General features: G+C 34.6%; 1 protein-coding gene across 1 annotated transcript; it reads right to left on the bottom strand.

Moving 5' to 3' along the window:
• Window positions 1-3,997: 3,997 nt before the first annotated feature.
• On the bottom strand, window positions 3,998-4,551 carry N7525_005232 (uncharacterized protein; the record flags this gene model as incomplete). Its single annotated transcript, XM_061213331.1, has 3 exons — window positions 3,998-4,099; window positions 4,157-4,223; window positions 4,535-4,551. Coding segments are annotated over 3 exons (186 nt in total), but the record flags the coding sequence as incomplete, so codon positions are not given.
• Between the last annotated feature and the right edge of the window lie 14,576 nt (window positions 4,552-19,127).

Genomic DNA, 19,127 nt, shown 5'->3' with positions numbered 1-19,127 from the left:
AGCTCTCTCGATAAAAAACCTATAATTAAAAGAAGGTATAACGAAGAAGCTATCACTAAGATAGATAGGACCTTTTAGGATCCTTAAATATATCGGAAAGTAAGCGTATTACCTACTACTCTCTAGCTAGTATATAGCGATTTATAACGTATTTCCTATATCTTTACTATAACTATAGTATTAACGTAAGGGTAAACCTAAGTAATTACCTTTACTAGAGCTAGTAGATAACGATAAATAGGAAGTCGAGGAGATAAAGGATAACTAGCGGTTCGAAGACGAACTATACTATCTAGTGAAATAGTATAGCTAGCCCTTAGAATATAATTAATAGGTACCTAAGAGTGCAATAGTGAATATACTAAAAGTTATCGCGAGATATAAAAGGTCCTAGAGAAAATAAAATTAATTAGAAGTAGCCGATTATATACCGTATTAATAGCGAAGCGATATATATATAATCTTAAATCGACCCTATCTCACCCTATAGCTAACGGAGAGATATAAAAGAAATTCACTAAGTAAAATAAAAGAAATCTAGGTCTAAAACCTCTCCGAAATAATACCAATAAACCACCGCTATACCTATAGATCGAGGGGGAAACCCTCTAGGTATAACTTAAGGAAAGGACTAACCGCGGGCCCTGGCTTAGAGGAGCCGACTAGGTCTTATATATCTTAGCGGAAGGCAACGACGCTAGTATACTAAGACCTAGCCGACTCCTCCGCGACGCGTAGATAGGGGTAATAGGAACCCTCTATAGTAAGCTTAGCCTAGTTAGAAGTAAAATCGGTAAAAGGGTCGCTAGGGACCACTAAGGAAGAGCGAGAAGACACCTACCTAGTATATATATCCTTAGTTAACTATATAAATTAGTAATAATAAAACGACCCTAAATTATAAGCGAAACTCACCTAGGATAGCTTAATACCGGTAAGCGAATACGTATAGCGATACGATTTAGTGAAGCTATTAAAGGACGCGACTAAGTGTCGTACACTTACCGCGACGCCGTCGATAAGGTCCTAAGGAAGGAGGAACTTAGACGCGCCTTCCTCGCTAGGGCTAAAACCTCCCTTAGTATTTAACTAAAATTATTCGGCCTAGGATAAATATATAAGTAACTCCACTCGGTTTCCTTCGATCCCCTCGGGGACCTAGGTAACGTTAGTCTAAAACGGTTATAAAACGGGATAGTAACGTATATAATAATATACCGTTTTATAGGGCTTATAGAGACCGTTATAATATTAACAATTTTTACTATTATATATAGTAGCGAAGTATTTCACTAAGAAGGGCTAAAGAGCTATAGGATCTCCTTCGCGCTAATCACGAATAGAGACGCGTAAGCAAGTAAGGCACTAGGTTCGGACCCGGAGAATAGGGTTACGTAACTTATAAGGAGAATTAGGGACTAAAGGTATCGTGATAATCTTAATACGAAATATAACCGAAATAATACCGTTATAAAGTGGATATAAAAGTGATAAGGTAATAGAAAGGAAGAGAAAGAAAGATAAAGAGCGGAGGATAAATAAGTCTAGTTACCTACGTAATAGGATAAATTATCCTAAAAAGGAAGCTACGATCGAGGACGTGATTAAAGTAGACTCGCTCCTACTATTTCTATTAAATAGGTAAAAAACTTAGAGACACCGCTAAATCGGTACCTTCCTACTATAAAAACTACTATATAACGGTTAAGTCAAGCTCTATCGGGTAATCCTCTATTAGAATAGGTGTATCTTAACCTATCTAGAAGTTAATACGGTTAGTAACTATATTAGTAAACCGCCGTTTCGCTACTATCTAACTTATATACCCGGGGTCTTTAGGATAAAGGCCGATAAGACGATATCGTCCCTTAGCCGCTATTAGCGCTTATAGATCTATACAGACGGTATCCGCCCGACGTTCGGTAATAATACGCGTATACCTTATACGCCTAGCCTTATAAAGGATTAGTAACGAATTATAAACGAAACGGGGTAGTAACTTACCTCCTAGACCTTCTTCGACCCCGAGAGACTATAAAAGGAACAATATACCCTAAGAGAACTATCTAAAGCGGAGGCTAAATTATAACTAGCCTCCGAGATATCGAGACGTAGTTCTTCGGGCTAGTCTATAAAGTCTATAAAGAAAAAGCTCGCCTAATCTAAAATATATACTAGATCCCTTATATCTCGTAATATCCCGACGGGAAACTATAATAAATTAGTACCGTATCGTAGCTAAATCATAAGGTCCTTACTATTTCGTAAATAGCGTTTTTGCTATTATAATAGTTATAGAGGACCGAGATTCTCTCGTTAAACTCGTAGTAAGCTAGGTTAAATAGTGTATCCGTATCCGTCTCGTACGTGCTTAGTGTATAACGGAAACAACCTAAATAGAAGAGGTAACGAGGCCGAATGATTTTATAAGCGATATTAGCAAGAGGAGCTATAGCTATAGTGCCGGATCACTACCGATATAAGAGAGACTCGGGGCGTTAGGGGAGATTTATATCTAGCCTAGATAAAGAAACCGTTCCCTTTAATAGCCTTAGGCTCACCGTAGGAAGAGACACCTATATTAGAAAGGGTTTACCTAGATAAAGGAGAGCGGTCTCCTTTGATAGTCTCCGTCCAACTATAGGTAGGGACACCTACGTTAGAGGAGGGGAAATAATTGTAAAGGATAAAGGTCCTTTCAATCATGAAATAGGGAATGACAGGATATGCGTAGCATATATCGTAATCAATGCGTGCGGGGTTCGCCAGGTGATCGACCCTGCTTCTTAGCGCACTGGGATTTTCTTTTAATCCTAAGGCCCCCCGGGGCCCCCCTGATTTGGGACAAGAGTTAGTCTTGTCACATAGAGACAATACACTTTCATTCCTCTCCCCGCCATTCGTATCTTACCCGGTTGACAGGCCTTACACCTGATAACTGTATATCTTTACATTTTACCTACGTACTTTTATTATCTCTTAATCTAGATCCTTCTAACCCGATAGACGAAAGGATAGACTATTAAGGCTATAGTTTCCTAGCCCGCTCGTTTTAATAGCGGTATAAATATAATAACGCTATCTTAAGTTCGCTCTATAAATAAAGATACTCTTATAGATAATACGCTTAAATATATAGTAGTGATATAGTAATCGTACTTTTCGAGACTTTTCATATAGAAGTCCCTTTAAATAAATAAACTTCTCTACTTCTATAAAATAATATTCCGATTCTCTTTAGTTCCCTAAGAGTATCGTCACCTAGACTATAGTAAGTAATACTGTTAATATTAACTTATATTTAGCTACTTTAGGGATATTATAGGCGGTCGTTAGTATTATCTATATATATCGCTAGGCCTTATAGTTATATATAATAGCCTTCTCGCTCTATATTCGGGATCTAGAGACTCCGCTAAGGCTAAATACACTTATAGCTAATACTCTATAAAATATATATAAATTAGTATCACTTATATAATCGCCTAGGACTAAACTAGCGAGGTAGCTCTTAGTATAAGGTATAAAGAGAATATACTAGGGGGTTTTAGAGTATCGGAGGGGGAGTTATTAGGCTAATTATAGCCGAAGTATAGTGCTTAAAGAGAAATATAGTATCTTAGGGTATAGCTTTTATAGTACCTATAGAAGTTAAAGAGGTCGGTAATATAGAATAATTATAAGATTAATCTAGAAAGTATAATATAGGTAAATATTTATAGGCTACCAAATCGTTCTCTATAGAATCCTAATCTATTATAGCGTCTAAATATCCTAGGGGAGGCGGACTAGGAACATTCTCTTATCTATCTAAAGTAAAGTGTAATAAGGCTTATAACTAAGGCGATAGAGGTATATCTAATAAGGCTAAGTAAGGATCCCTAAGTAGGATTATATCTTCCGGCGAACTAGAATATATCTATTTATAGTCGTTTATAGCTAGTTTATAAGATAGGGTATCTCGATCTTAGTTTAGTCTAAACGCCCCGAATAGCCCTTAGTGTATCTCGACCTTATCTAAGATAGTCGTTCGTTTATATTCTTTATTGATATAGGATATAATCCGAAGAGTTATCTTTAGGGGAGTACTTAAGATAAGCTATTAACTTATCCGTTCTCTTTCCTTTACTAAGAATAATAGTCGACGAAACCGTACCCTAAGATTACGAGATAAGCTCTCGAAGTTAAAGAAGATATCTTTCTTATATCCCCTATAGTCTAGGCTAAGATATTAATATATTAAATATTCTAGATATCCTTCGTCGTATTTTATATATTAGCTTTAACACTATATTCTAGATAAGAAATATAATATTATAACTTAGTAAGACCGCCGAACCTACTATAGTATATCCTATAAATAATCGGGTATAAGTAATTAACTTATATATAGCTTCTAGAAGTGAATCTATTATATTTTAGTGATTAAATAAGGTAAGTATTATAGAGGAGTCTATAGGGGGAAGTAGATTAGTAGATCGGTAGATCGCCGATAGCGTAAACCTACCTATTTTAATAGTACGCGGTCACTTACCTATTATAGCGGATAATCTATATAGGTTATATATAAAAAATATACGTCTATTTTATAAGCGATCTCTAGATTCTTTTATAAATATATATCTAATAATATATAATCCCTTTTAGGGTAATTTTATTTCCCACTCGCTATACTAGAACTATATTATTATCGGTAAAGCTATAACCGGTAAATATTTAGTGTAGAGTAATAATATCTTTCGAGGATAAAGTGGTAATTACCGGTTATCGCTCTCTATTAGGAGATATCCTAACCTAACTATATCTCCCCTAGATTACTATCACTAGTGTAGCCTCTAGAATAGGGTTAGTTATAGTATAGCTCCTTATAAGTCGCGGCGTAAGAATCTCTCTTACCGATATTAACGAAAAGGTCCTAGAGGAGGCTATCCGGTCCCTCCTAAATAGCGATAAGTATATTTCTATAGTTATCGATATACGTAATAGTAAATTAGTGGATAGGTAGATCTAGTCGACTATCGATAGGTTAGGTAAGCTAGACGGTGCTATAAATATAGCCGGGGTGATCACGCCTTCTACGTAAATCACTAAGGAGATAGACGACAATTTGATAGAAGGAAGAAGCTACGTAGGTGGAATATATAACTCAGAGAAATGAATAGATGGACTCTAGAGAGGAGAAAAGAAGAAGAGAGAGAGGGAAGCTATCTATAAATATAAGGAAGTCCTAGGAAGCGGGGAGTCATATAATAAGCACGTGACCACCCTAACACCCCCCTTTAGGACTAACCTAGATACCCCTATTCCTACTCTTTATATAAAAACCTCTCTTTTTTTTTTTTTTTTTTTTAAATATATAGTCTTTACTACCTTTCCTATATATTAAAACACTCCTTTCTCTATTAGTAAATTATATATAGACTACTAAAGACCTAGTATATATATAAATCTATTATATCCCTCCTTATTAAGAGCTTTAGTAAACCCGTCCGCTATATTATATATCGTATCTATATATAGTAGATTAATCTTCTCTCTAAAGATTACGTTTTTAACGAAGAACTAGCGTATATTAAGCTATCTCGTACTATTTTTATAAGAGCGCTTTCCTATAAGAAGCTAGGTATTAATATTATCTATTAAGATAACGATAGGTTTTATTATATTCGGTAGGTTTAGTACGTTAGTGATTTTTATTAGCTATTAGATATCCTAGGTAGGTCTATTAAAAGTGTACTACTCCGTTACTATAGAAGATAGTATTATAATTATCTACTTTCTTAGATACTATCTAATTAGTATACTACCGAAGAACTAGATAGCCCCCTCTATAGACTTTATATTAGGTTAGTCCCTATATAAGGCGTCTATATATATAAAGAAAGTTATATCCTAGATTCTTCTAAGCGTTATATATAGCTCTATTATCCCTTTTAGGTATCTATAGATCTATTAGATAGCTTATATATTATTAGTAGTAGGAGCTATAGAACGGTATTATAGTTTTATAACCGCGAACTTGATATCCGGTCTTATCTCTATAGTAAGCTAGTTTAGTCTTTTAAAGTCTTTTAATAAGAGATCTATATAATATATAGTCTTTATTATATAAATAGGTCTCTAGGTTATTATTATTAATCTCTTATTTCTAGCTTAGTAATAGCGGGATAGGGGTTAGTATATATAACTATATTTCTATAAGACGTAACGCTTCTAAGGTATAAGCTTTTTAAGATATTATAATAGTCTTCTTACTATAGTCCTAAGAAATAGCGCTATTAAGAAAGCGTAAAGGCTCTCTTATATCTTTAATTTTAAACTACTCTTTTATCTAGTAGTAAATCTACTATACTTCCGTATCTATTAGTATAGTAGTAATAAAATTATCTATATAAACTAGTAAAAACTATACTATTTCGCCTTAACCTTTTATATATATATAGGGATTATTATCGAGTGCGTAAAAATTAATCTTATTTAATCTAGTATCTAGCTCTTTATTCTATAAAGCTACTAAATTATAAAGCCTATATAGAGCTTATTTTAATTAATAAACCTAGCCTTTAATTTTAATATCCGGCTTATAGTATTTTTAACTAAAGGGTTAAAATATATAGACTATCTCCTAATTATCTTATAATATATTTAGATATACTATAACTATATTAAATTACTTCTATTTATAGTTCTATTATATAATAATAGTGAAAATAATCTTAATAAGTGTGTTTTAGACGATAGGTATATAGAAAATAGAGTCTTCCTTCTTTATCTAAAAGTTCCTATATACTACCTATCTTAACGTATTTCACAAGCGAGCCGGCCACACAAGCGAGCCGGCCACCCCACCCAACATACTAATTTCAAATGCATTTATCTCAACCAAAACGCCATTAAATTAAATAAACTAAAATCATCATCTATCTGGGCATGTTTCTCTTCTATGCCCTGGCTTCCTACATATTCCACATGCTCGTCCGGCCTAGGGGGGCGGTCTTAAACCTTCCGAAACCTACTCACGATAGTTGTTGATACGCGCTACTTGGGCCTTAAATGGCTCCGAACGTAGCTCACGAACATCCTGAACTGAGAGATCCCCTTCGTGGACTATAGTCCTTATAGATCGAGTTCGCTTTTGCTTTTTCTTCTCGTTTTTAGCGCGTAAATCGCTCACTTCTTTCTCGAGTAATACGGCGGATTACATTATGATCTAGCAGGCTTTCAAAACCTGGTTTATAGCGGAATTGAGCGGGCTCGGGGGGCTTCTTAATCTTATACGAAGCAATGCTTTAATTGACGAAGCTTACTTTTATAACTAGATATAGTTCGAGGGCGTTTTTAGATCCCAATCACTACCCCGGCTAGAGGGGGGGGGGTAGGGGTTCGAAGCCGAATATTAAGCTTTAAAATCACTATCTCCGGTATAAAAGGTATTAAACCTATAGATCGAAAGCTATTTTTAATAGTCTCTAATTTAAAAGCTTCAATTCGTGCGAGAGGATATACTTCAAGGAAATCAAGTTTGTCGATATAATTGATTCCGTTCCGCATTTTCATTTTAACCATCCGGCCGTACGAGCGTTTTAACACCGCAAAACAGCCGATATCGAGAGGCTATAAAAGATAAGAGGAATACGGAGATATACAGATTAGTATGATTTTATTCTCTTTATAGATTTCATCGAATCTCGGGGTTAAATGACTTCCGTGGCCGTCGAGTATTAAAAGCCGATACGCCCCCTTCGTACGCGAAGAAGTAGTAGGAATAAAGAGCTTTTTAAGTTAGCGAAGTCCAATTTTATTAGAGGTCTATCTATTAGGACTAACCTCAAATCTCTAGTCCTCCGGGAGGCTATCGAACTAGGATTTAATAAAGACTTTGCCTTTAAAAATCATATATAGCGGGAGGGCCTAGCTAGTAGCATTCGTACACTCGATAATAGTCACCTATTCTCGATTTCTAGGCTATAAAAGTGCTCGCCGACCGTAGTATTCACTCCTCGTTATAACCTTCGCGGTTGCCGTTAACCCTATCGTAAAACCAGTCTTATCAAAGTTATAAACATTATCGGGGTCGATCCTAAATTAAAGGATGGTTTTTTAAACAAGATCAAACCACTCCCTAATAACCTTCGGGTCTTCGCATTTCGCACGCTTATAGTTATACCGTTTCGAAAACCGAGAGGATAGAAGAGGACGTCGTTTCATATAGTTCGTCACCCAGTTTTCGCTAACAGAAATAACCGGGGTAGTTCCGCGCTTTTTAAGAAGAAGGTTCGCCATTTCTCGTACCATAGAAGGCCGGGGGGCTACTCCACGTCGATCTATAGAGAGAATCCATTTTTCAAGAGATTCCTCTTCAATTTCTGTTAGTTTATACGAATTGGCGCGAGAAATCGCGCGGCTTTGGTGGCCGTTTAGTCGGTCTTGAAAGTGTTGAACGTGGTATCTTATAATAGCGCGCCAGTTCACGAATAGAAGAGATTTTTTTGATTTTTAAAAGCCTGGATAGCTAATAAGATCCTACCCTCCTTCTCTATTGAATTTCTAGAGGATTGAGAGCGAATTGGTGGCATGGCGGGTGGTTGAATTAACTAAGTGCTAATACATAGACGCGTTTTGGGTGGGGTGGCCGGCTCGCTTGTGTGGCCGGCTCGCTTGTGAAATACGTTACTTTAAAACTATATACCTTATTATCTTTAGTAACTTTAAGATTATATATCTATTAGCTTAGAAGCGGAGTGATTCCTAGCGGTCTTTGAATAATATCGAAAGTGTCTTTTATATAGAGATTATATCGGCCGGAATTACTCCCTTCCCGTACATTCATTTAGTCTTTTACTTTCTCTGTATAGCAGCCACCTTAGGTATCACTTACTGGCCTTAGGTATCACTTGCTAAGCTATTATCGCTACTTTATAAGCCTAATATAGGTTAAATAGCTAAGTATGTCTGCTCTTAACAAAACACACTCGCTTTACTTTTCTTACCCCGTTATATAGTAGTAGTATTAAGTTATATAGTACACTTCTCTCGTTTATTAGTTATAAGCCCGGTTAGCTAGTAACTCTTTAAAACACCCTTATCGATTTACGACGATACGGTCGCTTACTAGAAAGTACCGTACCCCTAAGTACGAAGAAGGTTAACGCTATACCTTACTTCTACTAACCTCCGAAGACGAATAATAAAGAAAATAACACTATATAACGCCGAGATATCACTCCTCTATAACGACTTTACTTCTTTAAGTATTCCTACCGATACGGGAAGTACCGCGAGGGTATAAGTTATCCTTAAAAGCTTAGTATAATAGCGGACCTAGATTATATAGATAGAGTTAATAGCTAGGAAGTCTAACGTTTAGAAATATATCGACCTAAAGCTCGAAGACGGGAAGCGGCTAAAGATACTAGTAAAGCTAGTCCGACTAGACTAAAGTAGTAAGTAGTATAAAAAGGATCCGGAGATAAAGCGCCTTACTATAGAAGGAAGAACGGATTATTAATAGGGTGTTGATATATTTGCCCCCCCCTTTGGCTATTCCTGCCCCCCCTGCCTGATTCTGCCTGATTTTATGGCAGAATTCTTTTCTGCCAGGTAAATCTCTACCTTTGGAATATTGATTTATATAGTAAAAAATGCATATTTATAATAAGAAAAAAATGCTTATTCCTATATAATTAAAGCTTTTATTCGTATATAACCCCCTATTTTACTTAGTCTATATCAAATCTCTATAGTAGTTTAGGCCTTAGGCTTAGCCTAAGCACCTTAGCGCCTCGACCACGAGTCATTCTTACACTATAACCACGAGTTATTCCTACGCTACGACCTCGAGTTATAAGACTAGCGCGCTAAGTAGTACCGCGACTCCTCGCCCCTCGGCCTCTACCCCTAGGTTCTTATGATAGTGCGTACTCGAACGAGGCAATATTGCTTTTAAATTTAATTTCTATGAATCTTTACTTTTTATAAAGGGTACTTATTTTTATTAGGGGTTTATATAGTAAATGGAGGTACCACTAGGAGTGCTATACTTGACCAGAGAAAGCGGTGACTTAAAAAGGAAGGCGGTGAGAAGGGCGGTCAGCGGATGCCTGAATATCAAGGCAGGGGGGGCAGCAATAGCCAAAGGGGGGGGGGGGGCAAATATATCAACACCCTATTAATATAATCGGAAGGATTATAAGGTAGACCTTACCGAGTATAGGATTATTCGACTATCCTTAGAAAAGGTAGCCGACCGGATTAGGAATATACTAGCTATTAACCTTTAGCACCTAATAGTTAATATCGATAATATAAAGGAGCTACTTTAAATACTACAAAAACGCTTCTCGTTCTCCGATATAGTACGGATCTAGCTTCTTTATAGGTTATAGTATAAGCTTCTTCTTATACCTATTAAAGACTCTATAGTTAATAACTAGCTTTTAAGAGTTAAGAACCTTTACTAAAAGTGTAAAAAAGTAGAGGTTAAGTTTATTAAAGACGATAATAATACTATTTATAACCTTCTCTAAGCTTTTATACCGCTAGAACCCTAATTCTACTACTACTAGTAGACTAAGATTTTTAAAGAGAAGTATAAGACGACCTTTATAAGCGTTATAAGTGCTTACCGCTCTAAATAAGCACTTTTTAGCCGAAAGAAAGGAAGTAAAGCTATACTAGCTACTTTCGTAACCCTTAATAGAGAGGAGGAAGTAAAACTAGCCTCTTTATCTAATAATAATACCGAATCTAGTTCGGGGAAGTTAAATAAGAGAGGGGATCTAATATATATATATAGATAAAGACACTTCTTTATAGTATACCCCTATTTAATAAAGGTATCTAGGTCTAATAGCTAGAAACTAGATCTAGAAGTTAATAAGAAGATATCGGAGAATATAAAAAAGCTCCTATAGAGGCTTTAAGATAAAGTAAAGGAGCTTTAAGATAAGCTCACTTTAGAAGAGAAGGAGACTTTAAATTAGTCTTACTTCGTACTAATCGACGAAAACGAAGATAGTAGTTTCTTAATAATACTATCTTTACTACCTACTAATATATCTTTCCTTATAAATAGTATATAAAGCTCTATTAGAGATAGATAGCTAGTTAATTCTATAACTAGTAAGTATATCTCTAATAATAAGAGTCTTTTTATTAAATTTAAAGAGATAAAGAGGACTCTAAAAGTAGATAATACTACTATATAGCTCTATAGAACCGGTAAAGTCCGACTTAGGACTATTAGACACTCCGGAAAGCCTATTAATCTTACTCTCTTAAATATAAAGTACTCCTTTAGTTTTTATTGTAATCTAATTTTAGTCGTACTAATAAAGAAGTACGGATATAAAGCTAATTTTAATAAACTTACTATTATTAATAAAAATATTAGTAAGACATTCTATAAGCTAAAAGAGATTAGGAACTTCTTCGCACTTCTATAAGTAGGTTTTATATTTCTAATAGTATTTATAACTACTACTTTTAATATAATAAGCCGTATAATATAGCCCTTTACTTCTAAGGCTTCTACTACTCGTTAGTACTAGCGCTTTAGCTATCTATATAGCGAGTGTATCGAAAAGCTCGCGATTATAGTCGATAGGATAGAGATTATTAAGGATTCCTCCCTAACTATAGATACTAAACCTTATAATCCCGACCTCTATAAAACCTACTAGCTAAATAGATAGTAGTAGTAAATCTTATATAGAGTATAAAGGACCCCTTTCGGACCGCTTAGTGTTGGGTGGATCACGTGGCATCACGTGATGCCACCATAGGTAGATAGTCCCAGACAGCCTGTCACCTTCAGTCTCTTCTTTTCCCTCTCTGTCCATTTCAATACATACGATACTTTCTCCATTGATTAGCATCGTAGCATTTCCATGACTTAGTTATATTTATTTTAATCTAATTATATTTAAACTAGGATATAATAATTATATCTAGCTTTCTTATTTCTATCTAGATAGGATTCGCTATTACTAAAGAGAGATATATAAGCGGAAAAGCGGCTACTAATAAGCTATCTATACTTTCCTCTCTCTACTTTATCACTAGTTTAACCTTCTAATTCGTATCTTCTATTTAGATAATAAAGGTTTAATAGATAGTAAGACTATCACTTTTCTTAAAGAGAACGGAATTATAATATAGACGATAGTTATCGGTACCCTAGAGTAAAATAGCTTTATAGAGCGATCTAAGGGGGTAATTATTACTAAAGCGAGAGCGTTTCTTAAAGATTTAGCTCTTTTAAAGAACCTCTAGCTAGAAGTAGTGTAAGCTACTATATATATATTAAATAGATCGCCGATAAAGCTAAACTTAGGGAAGTGGATTATCCTATAATAGGAATTCTACTTATAAAGGATAGATACCTTTACTCCTATTAACCTTTTAAATCTAAAAGTATATAGCTACCGAGCCTATATAAGGATCTAGGGGATCTCTTAATTAGATAAAATATACTATAGAGTAGAAATTAGATATCTAGTTAGTTATAGAGCGAGTAATATTTAGAAGATCTAGTTCCCCTATACTAATAGCTATAAGTTCGTTTAGGATATAACTTTTAATAAAAGTCTTAATTATAAAAAATATCTAATAGAGCCTCTAAAGATCTAGTAAAAATAGATTACTAAGATTATTAAAGAAGATAAGCTTAATAAAGAGCTCGAAAAGGCTATACGCTAAGTAGGCGCTATACTAATTATATAAAATAAGCCTAAACTAATTACTTAAAGAGAGTAAGACCTAACCGATAGCCTAGTTAAGGGGATAAGCGAGGAGCTTATTTAATAAGATATATAGGCTAAAAGCCTACTATATATAGGAGGAGAGGAGCTTATATAATAATAGATAGAAAAAGATCTTACTCTTATACTATAAGAGCGCTTCCTAGCTATACCTTTACTAATACCGAGCGCTATCTTTCTCCTAGAGAGTCCTCCTTCTTTAAAGACTATCCTTTTACTAGATAGTCTAGATTCTCCTTTAGAAAGTCCGCTAGCTATCTATCTTTATAATAGCTCTATAGTAAGCACTCTATTAGTAGCGAGATAGTTTACTCTTACTACTCTTTTAATAAGATAATAACCTTTCTAGATAGTAATTCTAATAAAACTACTAAAGTTTAAAGAGCGTCTAATTTAGATACAACCGCTAGTATTCCTATAGAAAGAGACTAAACTAGTAGAGAGAGTAGAGAGGTATAATTCACTTTAATAAGAAGTCTTAGATAGTTTTCTAAAGATACTAGTTAGTAAGAATAGGAACTAAAGAGAAGTCACCCCTTCTAATATTATATAAGATAAGAGGAGATGGAAAGTTAGGGAAGACCCTAATATAGCTACTTATATAGTATATAATAACTCTAATAATATAGAGGGCGTACTTACTATATTTATAACTAGTCTTTCTACTATCTGATTAGTAGCCTATCGATACTAAGATAATCTACTACTAGAGCTATAGAACTAGAAGGAAGTAGTAAACTACCCTTTTATAGAAGGCTTCTTTACTATAGTAGGACTTAAGGTTAAATTAATTAAGCTTTATAGGATATATAAAGTATATCCTCCCTTATAGGATAGAAGTATCTAAATACTTCCCCTAACCTAGATATTTACCTATAAATTCGATAGTAATAGCTTTTTAGTAAAGTTAAAAGTAAGAATCTATATCTATAGAGACCTCTAGATAATTAATTCGGAGGAAAAGTACATAGCTATACTTACTATATATATTACCTACGCTATCTTTATACTTATTACTATATTTAATCTCGATACGATATAACTTAACGCTATTAATACCTTTCTAAATAGCGATCTCGATAAAGTTATATATACGTAAATACTAGAAAGATTCTATAATAGAGGTAAGGTATAGAAGCTTTTTAAAGCTCTATATAAACTAAGAAAGTTACACCGCTTATAGTAATAAGAAGCTACTTACGTCCTTAAAAAGCTAGGATTCGAATATATCCTAAAAGACCTATATCTCTTTATTAGAGACGGGATTATTATCTTCTTCTATATTAATATTATTATTATTATATATTACTAGCTAAGGCTTTAAAAAGCACTTTAGCTATAATAAGAACTAGAGAAGCACTAAAAACTTTAAGAAATAGGAGAAGCTTTATAGTTTCTTAGAATATATATTCTCTAAGATATCTAGAAATATAAGCTTTAGCTTTACTAGGATTCTTATATCTCTTCTATAGCCACTAAATACGGACTTATATATAGTTATTAATATTTAATACCGCTTTTAGTAAATCGGATAAATAAATTTACTAATATTATAACTAGAGAGTAGATCTATAAGTATTAGTAGAAGCTAGGCTTAGCTCTCTATCTAATAGTTATTATTTATCTAGATATAGCGAAAGCGGCTAACTATCTTACTAAGTTCTTAATAAATCTAGGACTAGAGTACTAAGACGCTATAAATCGGCTAATTTAGTATCTATATAATATCTAATATTAAGCTCTCGAGTTTTATCCTATCTATAATAACCCTACGCTCTAATTCTTAAGTAACGCTTCTTTCGGTAATTATATTAATTAAAAAAGCTTAGAGGGCTTCTTTTATAAGCTCTTTAGCGCTACTATTAACTAGAAAGCTAGTAAGTAGAGGACGGTTACTACCTTAATAATAGAGGCGGAGCTACTTACTATTTTAGAAGCCGATAAGATAGTAATATAGTAGAAGAGGCTTCTTAGTATAGTCGGACTTAATTATAAAGTAGGTCTTACTATCGACTACGATAATAAGTAGACAGTTAACTTACTAACTTATAAGTAACTTTAGATATATATAAAACTCCGCTATATAGATATTTACTACTACTAGCTTCGCTAGGAAATTAGTACTAGCTCGATTTCTATTCGCTAGGTTATAACTACCGATATATAGATAGATAGACTCACTAAGCTACTTCTATCGTAGTCTTATAAGGCTTTTATAACGTCTCTTAGACTTATTAATATTAAGCCTTTAGTAGAAGAGTAGATTATATAAAGACGTTAACTTCTATAGATCCTATAGGTAGCTCCTAGAGGGGTATATCGGCCGGAATTACTCCCTTCCTATATATTTATTTAGTCTTTTACTTTCTCTATATAGTAGCTACCTTAGGTATCACTTTACTAGCCTTAGGTATCACTTACTAGCCTTAGGTATCACTTACTAAGCTATTATCGCTACTTTATAAGCCTAATATAGGTTAAATAGCTAAGTATATCTGCTCTTAACAAAACACACTCGCTTTACTTTTCTTACCCCGTTGTATAGTAGTAGTATTAAGTCATATAGTACACTTCTCTCGTTCATCAGATTATTAATCTAACTCTCTATAGTAGCCTACTATCTATCTATAAATTTAGACTTTAGAGCTTATTTATAGGACTAAGGGATATCGACGTCTTTAATATAAAGCGGCTTACTATTATAAATAAAGGGAGTGCTTTACTTAGTAAGAACCTTCGATACTACTAGCCTTCCTCTCTATATATCCTACTTATCCTATCTAGATCCCTCGCTAGCACTATTATTACCCTATAGAACGTCCGGTCTTACGCGTATTATCTTCGTCTTCGGTTTCGGTAGAGGGTTCGGTCTTAGGGGACGTAGGGGGTTCTTAGGGAAGCCGTAGCGCTCCGGTAAGCGTCTTATACGGCTTAAAGGGCGGGGAATAAACCATAGAATTGTCTCGTCACTACTAATTATAACGATAGACGGCTAACGATCCTATTAAATTATAGTGTGATCGGTCTCGATTGTGGAAATATTATAAGAAATCTCTTCTTATAGCTATAAAAACTCCTCTTCTAGTTATTAAAAAGGCTCTTCCTCTCTATAAGATAGAGCTTTATAAGAAATCTCTTACGAAGTGTGTAGAATTAGTTATAAAACTAGTCTCGGAGTCTTATACTATAGTATATCCTCTCTAAATATACCTAGTAAATATAGTATTAGTGATTTAATAACTACTACTAGCGGTGTGAGATCTCGCTAAATTAGTATCTCTTCCTCTTAGTAAGAAAACTCCTATCTCTCTTTCTACTAAGAAACTGCCTATCTCTCTTCCTACTAAGAAACTGCCTATCTCTCTTCCTACTAAGAAACTGTCTATCTCTCTTCCTACTAAGAAACTGCCTATCTAGCTAGTGTGTGTAAAAAGGTTTTATAAATTTCCTCACTATTATCACGCTCGATCGACTAGTGAATAGTAGGGGATTCCGGGATCACCTCTAGTACTAGAGGCTTTATAGCTTACTTTCTAGGCTAAGGTAGTAGTAGATAAAGAACTAACACTTCTATACTAAGCTAATCTATATACTTTCTAATCAATTCCCGAGCTTAGGGTTAGAGCGTAGGACGTTATATAGCCTACTATTTAGACTACTATTTAGCCTATTATACTAGCTATCTCTTTACTAGCTTTTAGAAAATAGGCTATCGAATTAGAGATATATCCTCGCCTTCCTAGATCCTAGTTAACACTTTAGGTATTAGTGGTATAGTCTATACTCTTCCTAGTGTGTTCGGTCCTACTAAGGGTTACTTTTACTAAATTGTCGGCTTTATTAGACCTTAAATTATAGGTTCTAGCTTCCTATTAGTAATAATAACCTACGGAACTAGCCTTAGTTAAATCCTAGGTCTTTTAAATAGCTATCGACCCTTTTTAATCTAGGGTCCTCCCTCTTTATAGAGTGCTCCGGTATTATTATCCGAATTAGGGTTTTTTAGTGCTAGCTTTCTAGCCGGTACTAGACCCCCCTTCTAGTTATTATCCGGACCGCTATTCTTATCTAGTTTATCTAGGAAAGTGACGTCCTAGGAGCGTATAATTTCTTTTATAATAGGATTCTTGGTGAGACTACAACTAGTAGGCTCAGAGAAGCAGAAGGGAGAGAGTTGTATTAGGGAGGGAGGAAGCGAGCTCCCACTACAGCTATCTACTACCAGAGGGTGAGGGCCTAGACCCACATATGGGGTCTCACCACAACACACCCCCGTAGGGCCCAACCCGAAAGCAAAGCAGAAACCATGACCCCATTCCGGCTGTTATAGTAAAAACTGCTTGTTTTTATCAGTTTTTAAATCCTTCTTTTCATCTATTTTTGTCTTTTTCTATGTCCATTCCTAATATATGTTTCAATGTATGCAAACCTCAATTGTCACTATATATCATGATTTTTCTCATCTTCTCGAAGCGCTCTCTTCCTAGCGGTTTCGTTAGAGCGTTAGCAATATTATCCTCGCTTAGGATTAATATAAAGGACGCAATTCCAGATCTAACTACGTGACGGACGAAGTGGTATCGTGTATCGAGCCATTTCGTGGCTTTAGCGTAATTGTCCTTTTTTATAATAGTAAATGCGTTATCGCTATTAGTGTAAATTGTGATCGGGAGGTCTTCTTCTTATCGGATTCCTATTTAGACTATTACTTTATAAAGCCATATTCCTTCCTATATAGCTCTATCTATTACCACGTATTCCGCTAACGTGCTACTTCTAGCGACAATCTCTTCCTTATAGGAATTCTAGCCAATTAGTGATCTAGTATAGAAAAAGATATAGGCCTCGGTGCTCTTCCTATCTTCGCAATCTTAGTAAGAAGTATCTATGTAGCTAATAAGACCGTTATCTCTATTTACACTTCTATTTCTTCTAAGTAGTATTCCGAGGTTCTTCGTCCCTTTTAGGTAACGAATAAGTTACTTTAGAGCGTTAATGTCCTCTTATCTAGGTATAGAGACTCGCCGTTAAAGCTTATTAATAGCTACTATAATATTAGGTCGTGATTTATCGGCTAGCTATCCTAGCTTACTAATGTCCTCTATAAACGCTAAAGCTTCTTCTTTTAAGACGGATGGTTTATTATATACCTATAATGCCATATTATTATCGTCGTTCTATTCCCTTTAGATATCTTTATCGTTCTGTCCCCTTTAGATGTCTTTGTCGTTCTATCTTTAAACGTCTTTATCCTTTAGATCCCTTATAATGTCTAGGCATTTATAGCCTATTTTTATCGGTAGATAGATATAGGATATATCCTATAATCCAGATTTTATAATCACTTCCTTAGTGTATATAGCCTAGTTAAGAAAGATAGCTCCGTTTTTGCTATTCCGTGATAGGCTACTCTCTAGGAATCTAGCCGGCTTTCTAAGGTCTTTATAGCGAAATAGGATTATAGTCTTAAACTAGTCAATCTCTACTACTTTAAAAGCAGCTATTAAGGTATTATCCACATATAGTAGGATCTAGATCTGCTTTTCTCTATAAATCTAGATATAGGGTTTATCTAGTAGAGGTTAGAAACCTATGTCTTTTAGTGCATTTACTAGAGTTTCGTACTATAGGTGACCTACCTATCGGAGTCTATATAAAGCTTAAAGAATAAGGCAGATTTTATCTTTCTTTTCTCTATCTAGACCTCTAGTTTTAAACCTAGTCGGTTATCTTATATAGATCATCACCCTATTATCTATTATAGTATTAAGATAAGCTACTATATAATCCACCTATTCGATAATTATCTTATTAATAGCTACTATACTTAGAAATAGTCTTATAGTTTCTCCGCGTGTAATAGGAGCGTAGTTTTCTTAAAAGTCGAAGCCGGGACGCTAACGGTTTCTATAAATTACCTAGTGAGCTTGAAATTCTTATATCTCGTTATCTTTGTTAATTTTTAAATCGAAGACCTATTTCCTAGGTAAGACTATATATCTAGATAGTGGTCTTAGTGCTATTTCGTATGCCTTTACGTCTTAGAGCTTTCCTAGTTACACCTTTATTACTTTATACTATTTGTCTTTGAACTCTAATTTTATAGCTTTAGCGTATATACGGGGAATTTTAACTCTCTATACTTTAAGACCGTTCTCTACACTTATTAAACCTTCCTTAGGGACTACTTCCGTAGATAATATAGTAAATCTAATGCTAAAGGGTGATCCGCGCTAGTAGTCCTATAGTATTAATCCTTCACTTATCACGGTTTCTTCTACCGTATATTATGCTCCTCCGCTATTATCCCGCTCTCCGTATTTCTTCTATCTGATATCTATATATCTCTCTAGCGACTATCCTTTG

This window comes from Penicillium rubens, assembly GCF_028828025.1.
Source record: "Penicillium rubens strain IBT 27055 chromosome Unknown utg000002l_segment0_segment0, whole genome shotgun sequence".
Taxonomy (NCBI): Eukaryota; Fungi; Ascomycota; class Eurotiomycetes; order Eurotiales; family Aspergillaceae; genus Penicillium; species Penicillium rubens.
Note: the sequence above shows the minus strand (reverse complement) of the source record. Positions and strands in the feature narration are given on the sequence as shown.